The 17,889-nt window shown below is 37.8% G+C and overlaps 2 protein-coding genes across 3 annotated transcripts; one reads left to right on the top strand and one right to left on the bottom strand.

Annotated features, from left to right (window-relative positions):
• Positions 1 to 4,692: 4,692 nt before the first annotated feature.
• On the bottom strand, positions 4,693 to 10,939 carry LOC148853498 (cell division protein FtsZ homolog 1, chloroplastic-like). The gene is made up of 6 exons (XM_088984790.1): positions 10,582 to 10,939; positions 7,072 to 7,171; positions 6,647 to 6,876; positions 5,857 to 6,024; positions 5,496 to 5,729; positions 4,693 to 5,073 (listed from the first exon to the last, which is right to left on the bottom strand). Exons 1-6 carry the CDS (start codon positions 10,861 to 10,863, stop codon positions 4,819 to 4,821), a joined length of 1,269 nt encoding a protein of 422 aa, XP_088840916.1. The 5' UTR covers positions 10,864 to 10,939; the 3' UTR covers positions 4,693 to 4,818.
• Positions 10,940 to 10,979: 40 nt separating this feature from the next.
• On the top strand, positions 10,980 to 12,418 carry LOC148853499 (thylakoid lumenal 17.9 kDa protein, chloroplast). 2 transcript variants are annotated; one of them, XM_088984792.1, is made up of 4 exons: positions 10,980 to 11,426; positions 11,504 to 11,618; positions 11,749 to 11,818; positions 12,015 to 12,418. In XM_088984792.1, the coding sequence occupies exons 1-4, from the start codon at positions 11,140 to 11,142 to the stop codon at positions 12,239 to 12,241; spliced, it is 699 nt and encodes a 232-aa protein (XP_088840918.1). In that variant the 5' UTR covers positions 10,980 to 11,139; the 3' UTR covers positions 12,242 to 12,418. The 2 variants fall into 2 exon arrangements, with proteins under 2 accessions (XP_088840918.1, XP_088840917.1); XM_088984791.1 differs by having other exon boundaries at positions 11,030 to 11,426; positions 11,728 to 11,818.
• The last annotated feature ends 5,471 nt before the right edge of the window (positions 12,419 to 17,889 follow it).

The raw sequence follows: 17,889 nt of genomic DNA on the forward strand, positions 1-17,889 counted from the left end.
TTACAATGCAAAATGGTCTGTTAATGCACGAGTTTTTTTTACAGGTGAGGTGGATGCCGTAACGGAACCTCCTTTCCCCCAAAAGAACAAATTGAGCGTGGTTTTCTTTTTTCTCACGGCATGGCCCCATCATCTTTGCATCGGCAACTTTTGAGGCAATAAACATCTGCCACTTGGCAAAAACATCCATTTTGTCAAGCTTCTCTATTTGAATAATTTAAAAGTTAATTAAAGGACAGAAGAAAGTTGGAGGGGCAACTTTTTTTTCAAAGGGAGAAAAAGGTGAACACATTTAATGGAGTTGCATATAATACAGAGAATGGTATGGATACCCTGTAGCGTAGATGCAACTGACAGAGAAAGGGGTCAGATCAGCTATGCCTATACGTCAAGCTGGGCGAGTGCTTTGTGTGCTAGAGAGGAGTGAGAGGTTTCAAAGTCTCAATTTTAAAAATGGAATCCAGATCTGAATCCTAACCACATCTATTCACAGGATACTACAGCTGTAGCTGTATATTGGGAACATCTCTCCATCACTAATAACATGTAAATACCGAAGATGTTCTTAATGTACAGCTGTAATGGGACATGTTGAGAGAGAGATGGTCTCAACCCTATTAGAACTTGGAAGCAGATACGGTCTGAGCATAATATATGAGTCTGAATTTGGTTTCAATACAACCCCACAATATCCCAATTAACCATTAGAGTATATTGGATATATCTCATCATGGAATTCGGATTTGTTACTCACACCGACTTTATAGGCACATCTCATCATATTTATGTGTTATTATTGAGTTCAAATTTGTGCCCCACAACGTCCCATAGCACATTCTTGCCGTATATTGGGAATATCTCTCGATGATAGTGCCAGAAATGATGATGTCATCATTGGGAGATGTTCCCAATACATGGTGAGATGTGTCAATTAGATTAGTGTTATGAGAAACAGATCCCAATTCCTTAAGGACAATGAGATATTCCCTATACACTACTACATGGTTGTTGGGAGTACATCCAAATGCAATATTAATAGTTAGTCATTTGTAACCACGTCAACTACCAGCAGCACGATCCCAATCTCCCAACAAGCCATGATAGTTACTAATGAGTGGTAATTTGGCCCGACCTGTTAGCATGCAGACACGTGGAACGACCTGATGACTAGGTGACAACTCAACACTTTCTAACACCTGAGCTAGCCAGGTCAGTTTGGGCATCTCGGATACCTCAACCAAAACCAAGGTCCAAGCAGCTTGTGGTGTCTCGACCTGTTGAAGTGCCACGTAGCTCACTTCTGGAAGCTAATTAGCTATCTCTGACCTTTCCGAAATCACATCGCACATCAGCAAGTCTTATCCTTATTCCGCCTGGATTGGACGGACTCGATAAGCCTTATCGACTCACACGAAGTCCATCTCTGGGTACGAAACAGACTCTGGGTAACGCAGGCCGGAGATCTCATATAAGTTTCATGAAGCCTATGACAGGTTGCCTATACAAGAGGTTCACCTCCAACCTCATAAAGTACACACATTATTTAGCTCTCTTATTCACAAGCATTCAAGCTCGCTACTAAATTTATCGCTAACTTAAGCATTGGAGTGCCCACACCAGGGAAAGTACCCTGGGTCCTCTGAAAGTGTTTCCTTGTTGTTCGACCAACCACATAATTAGACCGATGTCTGAACAGCCATCTTACAGGGAGCGACCAGATCGTACACCATTAGTTACATCAAAGAATTTGGATTTATTACGAACAAATGCTCTTAACATTGTCCCAACAAATCATTACAATGATATACCCAGAATATTTCCCATGTATTATAAGGGAGATGCATTGGACTGTTGGGACGGCATTGGGAGCAATGTATCTCTACCCTACCCAAGGAATCGTAAGGAAACGTTGTTGGGACCATGAGTGGGGAACTGACAAAATCACTAGTCATTTACGCGGTTGACAACTATTGCAATGAACTATTGGCCAGAGGCTACTACAGTACATTGACACATGCGATAGTTATATTTCTTTTTAATTAAATTAATTAATTGTTTTAATAAAGGTTCGATCAGTCGGAACTCACAGTCACAACATAAATTTTTAAAAAGAAGAAGGCTTACGCTGCATTTCGTATTTCTTATTTTAAAGACTTATTTTTTTATTGTTAAAATGTTTATATGAATACTAAATTTCAATTACAAAAAGAAGATAAATACTTAAAATAAGAAATATAAAATACAACCTTAGCGAGCCGTACATCGAACCCAGATATCATAAATGAAACTTGAGGTATTTTTTTGTGTCTATTATTATTATTATTATTATTTTGAAAGAACTTACGTTTAGGATAATTCTTTAAACCAAATCAAATTACCAGTCATCCAAAATCACTGCTCTCACAGACAATACCGGAGATAAATTAAATTTGTTGTGTTGGGTGAAACTTAGGAACCGGCACCTAAAAGAGGGTAGATAGAGCTGAAGCGCAACACGAGAATACATTTTTGATGAGCAAGACCCCTTAATAAAATGTAAACATAAGAAAAACAGAACATCACATCAACCGGTGTTTGGTTTTAAAACATTGGCATCTTCATGTGACAATGGTGCTGTTGGCACAACAATGAATACACGAGTCTTTTATTTTCCTCTCAACCACACAAAACACCAACCAGTGTTTAAAGGGTGTGTTATTTAACGTGGATTGTTTTCTTCATAAATAAATTAAAACCATTTGACCTGAAAATAAATTGTTTTAAACAAAAAAACATGAAAATCGTATTTTATGTGCCTTTTATTTTTCCATAACCCGGGGGAGGGAGATTGCCCATCCTCCAAACCCATAATCCTCCCCCAATGCAGTGCAGGTAGAGCTGTTACAACCAGAACTTATCGACCAGCCAATTGGCACCTTATTCTTAAATTTACAATTTCAAAAACATGTTTTAAATCACATGTTGTATTTCATCATCTTTGATGAATTATGCATATAATATTTATATTTTAACATTTTTTTATTTAAAAATTTTCATTTTATTAAATTCAATATTTGTTTGAAATAAAATCACTGGTTTTTATTTTTTCAAAACAAAACTTTGGTTTTATTTATTTATTTATTTCTTTCTGATGTGACAATTTCAAAAGTATTTGCATTGAAGGACAGATTCCTAGCAAGTCTTATAAGGAAATTGTTAGGAGCAAGAGGAATGCAATAAAATATTAGTTAATGTAGGTGGTGGGTCATAGATAGCAATAGCCCAGCAGCAACCTAATGCAAGTTGAATTACAGTTTCTACTACTTTCTACATGCAGTTTTAGTTTTACACTTTTACCCCCAGGCCAGGCGGGAGTCGGGACCATCACGAGGACTGTGCATTATTACCATCAAGAATAAGATTAAAGAGACCCGGGTCATTGAGTTTCAGTCAGGGTCCAAGAGAAGAGAGCCGAGATAAGATGAACACTGATGTGATGACTGAACCCCAGACATTCATGACTTGCCAATTGCACATTTGCACCTCACCCAACCAACTTGGCTCCGTATGCCGTGCGCAGCGTGTGTGTATTGCCTTTGCCATGGTCAATCAAAATTCAAAGGCCACTTACTTATCACCACACCCGGTCCATACGAAAGCAGTAAACGGATCAGAGGGTGAGGGAGTTCCAAAAAATGGAGTTAAAATCGGTCCCCACAACATCTCACAGCACATCTCTGCCAGCATTTCTCAATGATGACATCATAATTGAGAGATATTCTCAATGCACAGTGAGAATGTGCAGTGAAAGGTTGTGGAGACAGTCTTGTGGGAGCGCTGATTCGGTCTCTTGTAGGGAGGCGGTGGTGGTGGGATTCCAGATTCCTTACCACAAACTTTAACAATAGGACAAGCATGCCCATTTCAGTTGCAGTCTTCCCCCACCCCATGCTTTTTACACGAGTCCATACTATAATTTGTCATGGTTAGTTAGTTGGGCGTTTTCTTTTTCTTTCAAGTGGCATTGCCATTGGATTATTCCTTTCTTTTAATGATGTCTGGCAAATTTCTTGTCTCCATCAAAACTGGACCTTCCTCCACTGTCAACAATGGAAACACACCTATTGTTACTACTTTGAATTAAAGAGTAAGAGTTCTAATTTTATAGACATGTTTTTCAAACTTGGGAGATGATGCTTTTCTTTTTTATCTAATAATAATACCCGCCCGCCAGTTGCCTTCAATTAGAGATAGAGATGGCAACTTAAAACAATCTCTAAAACTAAAAGTCTACACTCCACGCAATGCGCTGTTATAAAATAAAAACTATTCAAACAGAAACGCTTCTCTTTTTTAGCCACCCACATTGATGATAATTGGAATTGTTAGTTATCTTTCACCAAATTAGACACCAAATATTAATAACCGACCACAAGTTCACAAAAAAAAAAAAAAAAAAAAAGAGACCACACGTAAACCCCGTTTGATAAGAAACTCTCTGCATTGTTTTAAAACTTAAAAGGTTGGGGATTTCTCTTATCCTCTTTTTTTTTTTGTCTTTCTTTTCTTTCCTTCATCTTTTTTACTTAAAAAAAAAACTTGAAACACAGGCTACCTTATCTTACCCCTCAGTAGACGCAGAGATTGCAATTTGCAAAGCATAAGACACAAATTTCATAAAAAAAAAAAAAAAAAATTCTTCCACGCGACTGGTTGCACCAAAAACAATTTAAACACCCAAAAACGATCTTAAAGAGTTAAATCAGCCAATAAAAGTCCTGTCCTATTGAAAGTGAATGAGGCTCCCGATTGCATTGCACATTTGCACTCATGTACATATCATATCACAAAAAAACCTCTTCTGCTTGGAAAGTTCGATGATTCCTCCTGCGCTGCCGCAGGCACCGGAGTCCTTTTAGTATTTTGTGATTCCTGCCTAGATGTAGATGATTTGGGCTCCATTAATAATGTCTTTTGGAATGTCTGTGAAAACCCAGTGGCAATTATCGTGACATGGACCTCACCACTATATCTATCATCTATCACTGCTCCAAAGATAATATTTGCAGATGGGTCTGCCAAACTGGTCACAATCTGCAGGCAGACAGACAAATGCAGCGTTAATTTTTGCTCGAGGAATAAAGATTCAGAAAGAAAAATAAGTAAAGTTGAGACAGAAGTTCTATTGACCGTATGTGCACAAAATGTGGCACATACAGAGATAAGTGGTACAAGAATAAAACCAGATTGGATGGTCCTAATCATCTGATAAAAACTCTTTTCAAATTTCCGTTGGCCAAATGGGTGTCATACTGTAATGCATAGGATGGTTAGAATCAAATAACTAGCGTCAAACTTTTAGCTATCCCCTATGTTGGGCTGGATGTGAAACATCAAGCAGATCCGAAACCCAATGAACTAGACTTTCTATGGATATAAAATTGATCAACTGAAGACTTTGCCATGTTTCCAGAAGGGTCCAAAAGATAAATAACAGAAACTCACAAAATTACTACCTGTGACACCCTGTTCACTTCTTGCAAAGTCAGGTCCTTCCCTCCAGTAATATTGTAGACTACACCCATTGCCCGTTCTATTGACCTTTCAATCAAGGGAGCTGATGTTGCCTGTAGAGCTGCTTCTTCTGCTCTATTCTTGCCGCTGGAAACCCCAACCCCAAGCATTGCAGTGCCAGAGTCTTTCATTATAGCCTTCACATCCGCAAAGTCCACGTTTACTAATCCTGGAATCTGTATCTCAATATGCAAAAGGTAACCCAATTCTTAAAAAAGTCCTACACCAAATAATGATAACTTATTCAATTTATTCAACACAATTTAGACCTCAATCCAAGAGACTGGGTAAGCAGAAACTCACAGTAATTATGTCAGAGATTCCTTGAACACCTTCACAAAGTACATCATCAGCAAGAAGGAAAGCTTCTTGTAGAGGTGTCTGTGCAGTTGCGACATCAAGCAACCGATCGTTGGGTATGACTATAAGAGTGTCCACAGAATCTTGCAATTTTCCAATTGCTTCCAAAGCCTGAACCAATTAAGTATTTTTAAAAGATATGAAAACCAAAGCTCTGAATTTGATAGGGAAAAACTGAAGTCATAAACATTACGTTCCTACTTCCTAGACATGGCACACATGTAGTTGGCCCCATCAGCAACCATTTTGTGTGTCACAAAGTCAATATAGCTAGATCAGCCCTGGATTTTCGATCTATCATATCATTTGGTTGGCATAAAGAATACCGCTAGAAGTACAGGGAAAATCCAATGGATTTGAACGACAGTGGATCATCATTATCATCTAAGCCTTGTCCAAACCAAATTATTCTATCCACTATTTGATGGATAGTGGATATCATGAAATAATCCAGCATGAAGGAATCAGCATACACTGTCTAAAGTGCCAGATCAATTGAGAAGTGGATCCTGCTTCCTTGAAGGTGAATTCAGGAGATCTGGGGAAATGACAGAAAAATAGGTGGAGCACTAGAAAGGTATGGCAGTATGACATTCAGAAGAGTTTTTGAACACATCAGAACCAGTAGAGAATGAATCTTTGACAGATAATTCACAGGTCAGATGAAACATCAACAAGAAAGACCAGTTTTGAACGAAGTTAGAAAAGTTTTGACAATGCATCTTTGACAAACCTGTACAGCCCTTCGGCGACCTTCAAAACTGAATGGGTAAGTGACCACACCCACAGTCAAAAAACCAGCTTCTTTGGACAATCTAGCCACAACAGGAGCGGCACCAGATCCAGTGCCACCACCCATCCCAGCAGCAATAAAAACAAGATCTGAATCGGCAAGGACTTTGCAAATTGCCTCTTTTGATTCCTCAGCAGCTTGCTCTCCTAACTCTGGGTTGCCACCAGTACCTGTATTTCTGAATAAAAGATTTGTCACTTGAGAATTGAAACCAAATTTATATGCAGTTAAAAACCAGCTTTTCCCCTGTTTAACCCGTTGACATCCTTAGAACTTTCCAAACTAAAAGTTCTTCAGGAAGATTAAATAGACCTGTTGCAGAACAAATCTTGGAAAATTGCACTGAACTAAACAATCAACCATACCTAGACCACAAGTCAATTTCTCCCCTATTTGGACTTGTCTCTTTGTGCTTGATTGCAACAAGGCCTGAGCATCAGTGTTTATGGCATAGAATTCAACTCCCTATAAAACAATTGAGAATCTTTATACACTTGCATGAAAACATAGCAAGAGCACAATAACAGAGTAACACATGCAACAAAACCAAGTCAAAGCTTATTTTTTCTAATAATTAACTGACAAGTGGGAAGATTCATCAACACAAGAATAATTTCCACTATTTAGGAAATCACAGATCCAGGGGCCACAAGATAGATGATATACAATAAAGCAAATGCTGAACAATAATTTAAAATAAAAAAAAATGCAAAGAGAGGTATACAAATCTGCTCCTAGCCCTGGCAAGTGGCAACCCCAAGTCCCCAATGCTCATTATGGTTATGGTCCTCCAACCCTTTTATGAGAAAATGGGATCTTCCAACTCCATGCCTAGCTAGAGAGAATCAGCTAAGGCATTAGTAGATCATGGAATCCACTTGAATAAGGTATTCAAGGAAGAGGCTATTGACTAAATTTCTCTGAGCAAAACTAAATACCCAAGGACCATTCACCAAGAAAAGCTCCAACCAATACCAGTTCAGCAGTCCCCTCGCAATTGCTATCCTGTTCCAGCCTGAGACATGACCGGTTTTAAACCTTGAAGAAGTGCTAACAACTCAACCCTAATTGAAATGCCTTCTCCAATTTTATTTTTGTTAAACACATGGTACACTTATAAGCTACATTATGGATTATATTAATGTAGGAAGTTAATTTTATTTAATTCTATGATGCCCAAATAGGGATAGAGACAGGGAAAACAGATATGGGAAATGGGAATATGACTCCCCATTTCCTAAAATCCTAGGCACTGATACGGGTATGTGTATCCCATATAACCTACTTGTGTCATGCTTTTATATCTAGTCTTTGAAGCTAAGTGCCATTTGCTGAGGACTTATTCTTGCCAAGTTTAATTACATTTCTCATATATATAGATTTAATTATATGGACAAATGCTACATATCTTTTATTATGTCTCATCTAATGTGTAACTCAATTTTTGCATAAATATGAAATTCTATATTATTTCCAATTGTTTATTTATTCAAGTTTCTTGCCACCCAGGCATTACATAAGTATTACTTGGGCCACACCTAAGCCTAGGCAGTCCAAGACCCCAGATAGCTTGAACCAGCATTAGGTTATGGCCTTTCTTTATGTATCTACATGGAGTGCAAGGCCAAGTGTTCTGCTCTAACATCTATTGGCAGAAATATAAAGAATCAATGACTGACAAAAAAGTTCAAACACAATATCCATCTATTTATATATCCATAACCATTATATCCTAAATTTAATCCAATGAGGAGTGATATCTTTTTTACTATTTTATTATATTTTGCTTTTAAGTTAGCTAAACCCTCTTTATAAGGAGAACGGGAATGTGGATTGAAGCCTGAAGGTAGCACAGAAAGACTCATTAGAAAAAGGATATGTCCATAGAAAAAATGGATAAGTTCAGTGACACCAAATAGATGGGATCAGGCTTAATTAGGTTGATTTGGTATTTTTAGCTTGACTATAAACCAACCATATCCTGAGAAATTTGAATACAGTAACATCACCCCTTTTGCTAGACTAGAAAACCATATACTATAATTTCCTTGATAGGTAGAGGAATACACTAACATAATGTCTTTAACAAGTAATGGATATATACCATCTTTCTCCAAAAGAATAAATAATTAAATAAGTACATATAAATATAAATGCATTTTCCATATCTATGAGAAGGACCGACAATTTCAGGTTCAGGGTCTTGGAGACTGGTAAACAATCTCAACAATGATCAACACTATCTCAACCTGGCTAACCTCCAGGTTCAGGGCATTGGAGGTTGCCTTTTCTTTTCCCTAATGTATACACATGAGAGAAGTTTCTTTAAGGACAAATGGTCCCATGTAAATAATTTTCTTTTACATTCCACATCAAAACGGATTATATTAAATAGGGAACTACCAATACAAGGTTTCTGTAGGAATAACATACTGGGAATTAAACATATGGCCAACCAGAGGGTCCGGTGGACAGTTTCAATTGCCTACCTCATCTACCTATCTCACAAAAAATAGTAAATTTTACGGGGAAGCTCCCCACTTGCCTCCTCTTCTCAATTTCTGATTTGGCAGAGAAGGTTTCCATATGCCAGCTATCTTTAGTTCTTTACTATATAATGCAGATACTTGCCTTGGCTTCACATCTAGAGCATCACGTGGAAAATCCAACCCATGTATTTTCCTCTCTCTCCCTCCCCACACTCTCTCTCTTCATTTGTGTTCCTCTCTTCAAACTCATGTCCCTCTCCTCCTTTTCAACCAGTGTCCAGCAGTTGCATTGACAAATTTGGCATACAACTTCCCTCTAATAGAGCTGTGTCTGCTAATCATAAACTTTAGTGTGAATCTTGTTTTTGTTATTTATTAAGACAAGAAAAGCACAATGTTTGGCTCATGTCATAAGAGGAAACCAGAGTATAGAAGGTGTTCTTCCAGACCTAACAATATCTTATAATTGAGCTCTTATTGATTATTGCAGGTTTTGCAACAAACATACTACAAGACCCACCCAATGAATGCATGCTCTGGGAACAGGTATTTTGGTCAATATGCATACAAAATAATGATTAAAAATAAAATAACCTCCATTACTCTTTGAGAAGGCTTCAGCTATGGTATTGGCAACTTGTGTATGTCCTTGCAAATAACTAGAGAATATATCATAATAATTCCCAAAAGGCATATCATATAGGAGAGAAAAGACAACCCGTGCATGATAGCAAGTAGCAAGGTGAATATGTTTTCTAATGAACCTTGAGTGGAATATGTTATATTTGGCTAAGCTTTGACATCATTAATCCAAATTGTGTGGTTATCATGAAGTTGTTGGTCCAAATAGTTTCACCACTAGTGGGAGGAACATGTGGTTTTGCACATGGATCCAAAATAACAACTACCTTAGTGATGCACAACAAAAAGAAAATTCCAATATAAAACTCAAGAAACTAAAATGTAATTTTAATAATACATAATACTCAAGATGCATGAATACCAAATAAAGTTCAGGAATGTTGGTTCACTCTATCACCTCTACTCCTTCAATGAAGGGTGGTTTTCATCAATATTCAAAATTGTATTATGGATTGGGAAATTCCCACAATTCTCATTTATATCCCGCTTATATTTTGGCCCTCCGTCCATGTTTATTAGCTTTTGGCCCCGCTGAGAAAAAAAATCCCAGCTCCGCCCCTGGTTTAGAGGAAATGAAATTGAACTATTCCATTTAAACCCCATATTATCTTGCAGAATTCATAAAAAAATAAATAAATAAATAATACTCGTAATGCAAAAGACAAAGAAGATCAATCTTCTTCTGAGCTATGAAACCAGAGAAGATAACAGAAAAAAAGGCAAGAAACATCGATCGATAAGAACCTGAAGACCGCTTTCTATCATCCGATTAACGGCATTGTTTCCGCCACCTCCGACTCCGATGACCTTGATTCGAGCACTGTTGATGGGAGGGGAGAAAGAGCAATAACAAGCTTTGTTCAAAGAGAGGTATCGGCATTTGTAAGTTTTGCTGGTAACTGAAAAGAGGAGATCGCCGTGGGAGAAGGGTCTAAGGATAGACAATGATTTTGGTCTAATGGAGAAGGTAAAGGAGGGAAACAATGAAGGACGATGGTAGAGAAGCAGGTTCTGGCAGCACTGCATCTCTCTTTCTCTATCTCTCTCTCTCTCCCCCCACTACAGCACTACAAGGTAAGTCAAAAAGGATAATTCCTGGTCTACTTTTTTGTTATAATTATTTACTATTTATTCCAAGCGATGATTTTTTTGAGATCGTATGGGCTACACGCTCTAAAATGCGGGTAGCGCTGGGAGTACAATTTTTGTCTCTTGCAGCTGCAAGAATCGTTGGGGTTTTCGGACGTTATTTCTTCTTATTTTTCGAGAGGATAAATCATATATCTTTGGGATTTTTGAATCATGAATTTGAGTAGTCTGCTACTCCTTCCAATTCCCCCAATCTGGGTCTATAAGGGTTCAATTCGTTCAACCTCTCCACGCCCCTTTCAAATTCCAATAGCTTGCATTCAGAACTCCGACGGAAAATCCTTTCTTCTGTCCAATCTCATCTCCTTAGCCGTCGCTGTAACTCTAAATTCTCCTTTACCTTCCCTGGCAATTCCCTCACTGAACTCTCAGACTCCACTTCTCCCTTCCACCACTCCCTTCTCACAGTCTAAGAACTTAGAGATTGGATTAGAAGATGGGTATTAGCTTAATTCTCTTTCTCTAGCGGGTTCTCCTCTCTTACCTCAATTATTCATAGAATGCTATTTTCTTGCAGGAAAATCAGGCCATGCCCCTCCATAAATCCGGGTTGCATATCGACAAATCCCAAGTCATCATCTTTTGCATTCCCATGGGTGATTCCTGCTAATGCTTCAGAGAATGCAGTTGAGGTGATGGAATTTTTTTTATAACTTCTAAACTATGTTATCGGGATGTGTGTGGAATTCGAGTTTTTCTTCTTTTGTTTCTTGCCTGTGAACAAAATTGAAGCTCGTTTAGTTCTCTGTTTCTTTTTCCCAGAAATTGCAGGAAGCTATCTTGAAAACCCAGAAAAATGCGAAGATTCAGACTATTGAAAATACCCCAGACGGTAACTAGACTAACTAACAAACTTTGAGCAGTGGTCCAATTTCTTAGTTTGCATTCTATGATGATTGTTACTGATTGGGTATGTCCATTTCACATCATGAGACTTCATATGTTCATCTTAAAAGATTCATCGTGAGCATCTATTATCTAGTTTCTTCTCTCTTAAATCATTACTGAGTAAAGGCTGCCTAAAACAGGCCAATACCTACGAGCAGAGGTTGATGGGGATTTCGGCCGGCCCCGGGATGTGCTAGAATTTCTGGTGAAAGGAGATGTAGTTGCTTACAGATGCATGGCCACAAAAGTAACTTATGTGTACCCTTTCACCACTGCCATAGGGGATTCCAAGGGACAGCAGGAAAGATTGAAGAACATCATGGATCAGCTGGGGTGGTACGCGCCCAGTTTCGATTCTATGGATTGATGTTTCGTTATCTTATGCTCATAGTTTGTTATTTCTGTCACTCTCTGTTTTTGGGTTCCATTTGGCATTTCCGTTGGATTACTGTCATCTTATTGGCAATACTGTACATTATTTGGTTGAAGCTACAATTAGATGTAGCTCTAAATTCTAATTGGGCAACATTCACAATTCTGCTTACGAAACCCTTGCACATTTTGGGGCGTCTGGGACCGTGCTGATGTGTTGCCTTGATCAATACAAATTATTTGTGAGAAAGTGATTAATCTATCATAAATATTTTAATATTTTTTTGAATTGTTCAATACAAATTGATATTTTTATCTAAAATGTTTCTTATATATACATGCATTTTTCTAGTTCAAAAGACAGTCATGTATGATATAACAAGTTAACAATTAACACATATTTATCATAAATCTGTGCTTATCAACGCAAAATACAACAATAATACAATGCCACTGTATTAAACACCCCTTGTTGTAATCAAGGAGGAAGTGAGGAAACAAGGATACTTAATGGTTTTCTAGCACCGTGTCTACCATAAAAACATAAAGATGAAGAGACCATGATCATGGGATCGTCTGTCACGATGTATGTAGATAGATTGGTGCTGGCGCCCAAGGCTGTTGTTAGACTTTCGGTTTGGGCCTTAGTTGGGTTTTGGTGGGTCGATATTCAAAATTATCTCAATGGGTTAACGAATTATTTTTGCCTATCACACTTATTTGTGTGTGTATTTTTATATATTTTCTAAAATTTTATTATTTAATTATGACAACATTCGTTAATTCATTTATTCAAACGAATTGACCATGGTGCAAGTCAAGTAGATTGGGCTGGATTTAATCTTAACCCAAACCCAACCATATGCATTGGACTTAAAGATTTAGACCAAAATCAAGCCTAATTTGTCCAAATTAGGCCCTATTTACGTTGAAATTTAATACACTTGAATTAATATTGGAGTTGATTATGTCAATTAGCCTCATGACAAAATTTGACATAAAATATATGTGTATAATCATACATATGCATGTATGCAGGTATGTGTTATATATGTGTTTGTGATTGTATGTATATAGTTAGGTTTGACTTTAACTACCTAAGGGCTAAGCTTGGGCCTAACCTTAAAAAATAAAAAAGGCCAAACTTTTAAGCATAGGCTTAGGCCCAAGTTGAGAGATGAAAATCGAATCTAGCCTGTTTAAAATTACAAGTTGGGTCAATTTGAGTTCAAGTTAAACTCACCTAATTTGCCTCCTTAATGACCATTGGCCATCAATTAGATGCAAGAATAGTTTTCTTTTTATTTTAGTTTACTTTTTAATTCTATTTATACTATTAATAAAAATAACTCTTATCTATCACACTTATTTTTGTTTAATATGATGAATATATAATATTAGAGATGTACTCAAATGCTTTTTTACAAAATTATTATGTTTTTAATAATTTTTGTGCCTTTATATGTTTTTAAAATTTTATTATTTAGGGAAATTGTCTAAAACTCACCATGAGTTTTCAATATTTCTCTTAAACTCACCACAACTTTTCAAAATGTCTAAAACTCACCATGTTAATAAGTTTTTATTTTCCAAAACTCACATTCCGTTCGTGCACCGTTAATGCTTCTTAACAGAGGTGTCCATATCAGCATAACTAACAATTTTCATGACCAAATTACCCTTGAATGGTGAGTTAGAGGAAAATTTGTCTTTTTCAGTTTTCAATTTTCTTTTTTTTTTTTGCATTTTAATGTTTTTTATATTTTTTTTACATTTTTCTATTTTCTACAATCTATAAACTTTTGGTGTTTTTTCTACAATTTTTATATTCTGATAATTTGCAATTTCTATAATTTTTTATAGTTTTTGTAATTTCTATGTGTTTATGATGTATTTTATATTTGAAAATATGTTTTTGAACTTTTCCTTTTTTCATGTCTAAATATTAAAATGATAATATATTAACACCAGTTAATTTATTTTTTATATATTTTATATTTTTCTATGAAGGTTAAAATGGTAACATATTAACACCCGTTAGTCTATTTAACGTCAAGTTAGTGACATGGTGAGTTTTAGACATTTTGAAAAGTTGTGGTGAGTTTAAGAGAAATGATGAAAACTCATAGTTAGTTTTAAACAATTTCCCTATTATTTATTTATTATATCATGGGTTGACTCATATGACCTTAAAGGTTGAACCATTGACCCACTACTTGAATAGGAAAATGGTTTCGTTTTGGGGTCAATTTTAAATAATTTCGATCGAATAAAAATACTTTTATTTATCATGCTTATTATTGTTTGATATTATATATAGATAATATTAGAAATGTGCCTAAATTTTTTCACAATATTTTTTATAATTTTTATAATATTTATATTTATGTTTATTTTTAAGTTTTTATTATTTAACTATGAGAACATTAATTAACTCATTTGACGTGGATGGCTAAACTACTATTTTCCACTCAAACAAAAGGGTGGTTTGTTTAATTATTTTCCACATTGGTTTTGAACATAGGTTTTAAATTATTAAAAATATTGGATATAGATTTAATTTGTATAATTTATTGGTGAGAAACAAAAACGATTAGAATAAAGTATCCAAGGAGAGAGAATAAGAATTAATAGCAATACCTTAACAAGAGGGAATTTAATAAAGCGGAAATCAATAGTACTTCAAATTACACTTTTTAGCCACATAGTTAAAGAGGGACTAAATTCATAGATAAGGGTGTTTTAGCCAAGAAAAGTCCACAATTCTCATTTATTTAATGTGTCTTAAATATATTATTTAATGAAAGGGAATGAGAGTTAATACCTTAAATATAGGATTTAATGATGAAAAATATAATGAATTTGATAGAAGTATTGGTTAAAAGTATGTTTTTCCCTCATAATAAAGGGGGACCAATTTTAAAAAATAAATGTTTTCTAGTAAAAAAAATCAGAATCTAGATCTCATTCACATTTTTAATAGTAATATAAATAAAAGGATAATGACTTATATATATACCTTGAGGTTTGAGGAAACTACTTATATATAACCTATAGTTTCAAAACCTACTTATATATATGTTGTTGACTTTTCAAACATTAACTCTAACTGATGATGCATAATCCGGTTGGTCCTAGCTACCGGTTACCTTGCCTCTGACGAAATTTGAGGTGCCTGAAAGAAGGAAGAAAATGGAGACTTCCGGGGAGGAACCCAGTTGGAACACTCTGAATCTCAAGTTAGTGCTCTTGAGAAGGCAAGGGGAATGAGAGACTTCAAGACCAGAAAGCACAAGAATCACGTACCTCATTTTTTGGGGGAAGGAGGCCTTTTATAATCACCCTGATACACTCACTCCCATACCTCTGCTGGATCGGGTATCATCACCTCCGCCAGATCGGGTGTCATCATTTCTGCCAGATGCCAGTTCGGGTGTCATAACCGCCATTGTCTTCCTTATCGGGGCCGTCTCTGCCACGTCTGAGATGGCGGTGGCGGGTGGCCGTTGGAGGGCGACTGTCATGTGTCGGACCCCTAATCAGTCAGGCGCGCCGCCTCCGTGTATGGGCTTCCTTGGCATCAGGTACGATTGTTCAGTCAGGCGACTTGGAGCCGAGGTGGTGTAAGAGGTGAAGTCTTGAGTTCGGATAAAAGTGTGGCCCGAACTGCCTCGAGGTGGGTCAGCTCGGGTTTTTTGCCCTTTGCGCTCCTCGTAAGGCTCAAGGCCTCAAAGGGAGAGCTCGGGTTCCTCCTTGCGGAGCTTGGGTCATGGGCCCAATGCCGTGTTGAGCTGGTGCTCCTGCCAGGTCACTCTCGGTTGCTTCCACGTGTCTCGCGGCCAAGGGGTCGGGCCAAATCTTCCTCCATCACTAACAAATAAAAATTAAGGCTCATTTAGAAAGGAGTACAAATACAAATATGTAGAGTCCAAACTGAGCCTAAGTCTATGTTTGGTTGCAGTGCAATTTTATTTGCATTAATACAAATGCATGGAAGTACAAATAAAAAAATGCAAATTTTTGTTTAATTTTGTTTTGGGTTTTACTTTATTCTATTTTATGTTTTAATTTATTTTATTTGTATCGCAATTACACAAAATAAGCTAAAATTTGAAACAAAAATATATCAAAATTTACATTCAAATCGTTTGCACTGTTATGGTTTTACATCAATTCACCAACACCCAACATTTGCAATGTTCAGTCAAATTCAGACAAAATCTTGAATGGAGCTGGCCCCTATTGACTGGCTTCCTACCATGGCTGCAGCCTCTACTTCCTCATTCGAGTACAGGTAGAATAACCAACAGGGTTCGTAAAAGAGGGAGAAGCTACTGGGAGGAGGATGGGAATGATGGGGAGCAGGGATGGGATTGTCTATGGCTTTGTTTCTGCTGGTTTTGAGAAAAAAAAAAGGGGGATTGGGAAGAAGAGAAAAGAGTGTTGCCCACTAGAGAGGGAGATTGTGGGATTGAAGTTGAGGCTAGGGTTCAAATGTCTTGATGAATCAATTTTTGGTGCTAAGTACCTCATCATTTGGTATGCTTCCAAGTGGTCGATGACTCAGAAGCCGAAGTGAATGTTTGATGGATGAGGACCTAGATGCCGAGCTGACCAGGCCAAGTTGGGGGCAGATTAGGTGCCGAGTTAACTGGTCGAGCGGGGCAAGTTAGTTGCCGAACTGACTGGGCCGAGCTAGGCAGGTTAGGTGACGTGCTGACTGGGCCGAGCTAGGCAAGTTAGGTGACGAGCTTACCAGAAAGACGAGCTACCTATTAGGTGCCGAGCTGACCAAAGGGTCGAGCTGCCTATTAGGTGCCGAGCTGCCTATTAGTTGCTGAGCTGACCAAAGGGCCGAGTTGCCTATTGGTTGTCGAGCTATCTGGTGGCAAGCTGGATTGATTGTTGAGCTTCATAGTTCTTTAGAGACATGCAAGGAATCAATGTCAGAGGACCCGGGGTGGCTAACCCGGCGATGTCGCTTCGATTCTTAAGTCAGTACTCTCATAGTAGACTGCGAGCTAAAAATCACAAAGTATGAGAGCTAGAATGTGCTTACTTGCCCCCTATGCCATTGTGGTTGGTGCCTTTATATAGGCATTGTTTGGCGTAGGCTTTACGCACTGCATCTGAGATTTTCAAGAAGTCATCTAAGTGGTCTGAGATTCCCTAAGGCAACCGCCATGCACGTTGACCACCCTTTGGATTGTTCGGCACGTGGGCCAACTTTCAAGGATCGTGGGAGTGTTAAGATATGCATTCTGAATTTGTCGGTGAACATGTCTCGCAAGAAGCCAAGTCGGCGCCCGGGCCAAGTCGCCAAGTCGGCGCCCGAGCCAGGCTGCCAGGTCACGCCTGGGCCAGGCTTCCAGTTCGCGTCTGGGCCAAGCCACTAGGTGGGACACCATCAACTTGGCTAAGGCAAGTTGTTGCCTAAGTGGTTCAGGTGTCACTTAGTTCTTCCGAGGTGCCATGTGTCATAATATCATTAGAGGGCCAAATCCGCCCTCATCATTTGCCCCCCACTCTCGAGCTGAAAGTAACTCGGCGAAGGGAGTAGGTTGCTCCTTTTGGCCTAAAATCACTAATTCGATGAGCTCGTAAGTGTTGATTGAATTCCTTAGGATCTGGGAGTGACTCGCA

The sequence above is a fragment of the Nelumbo lutea genome, chromosome 4 (genome assembly GCF_056320005.1).
Source record: "Nelumbo lutea isolate HS-2025 chromosome 4, American lotus-T2T, whole genome shotgun sequence".
Taxonomy (NCBI): domain Eukaryota; kingdom Viridiplantae; phylum Streptophyta; class Magnoliopsida; order Proteales; family Nelumbonaceae; genus Nelumbo; species Nelumbo lutea.

Excerpts from the sequence above, each read along its gene's own strand:
- LOC148853498 (XM_088984790.1), bottom strand. The coding sequence starts at position 10,863 with ATGCAGTGCTGCCAGAACCTGCTTCTCTACCATCGTCCTTCATTGTTT. Across the intron at positions 5,730-5,856 it reads GAATCTCTGACATAATTACT|ATTCCAGGATTAGTAAACGT; the intron begins GTGAGTTTCTGC and ends ATTGAGATACAG. Across the intron at positions 5,074-5,495 it reads AAGTGAACAGGGTGTCACAG|ATTGTGACCAGTTTGGCAGA; the intron begins GTAGTAATTTTG and ends GTCTGCCTGCAG.
- LOC148853499 (XM_088984791.1), top strand. The coding sequence starts at position 11,140 with ATGAATTTGAGTAGTCTGCTACTCCTTCCAATTCCCCCAATCTGGGTC. Across the intron at positions 11,427-11,503 it reads GAGATTGGATTAGAAGATGG|GAAAATCAGGCCATGCCCCT; the intron begins GTATTAGCTTAA and ends ATTTTCTTGCAG. Across the intron at positions 11,619-11,727 it reads CTTCAGAGAATGCAGTTGAG|TTCTCTGTTTCTTTTTCCCA; the intron begins GTGATGGAATTT and ends AAGCTCGTTTAG.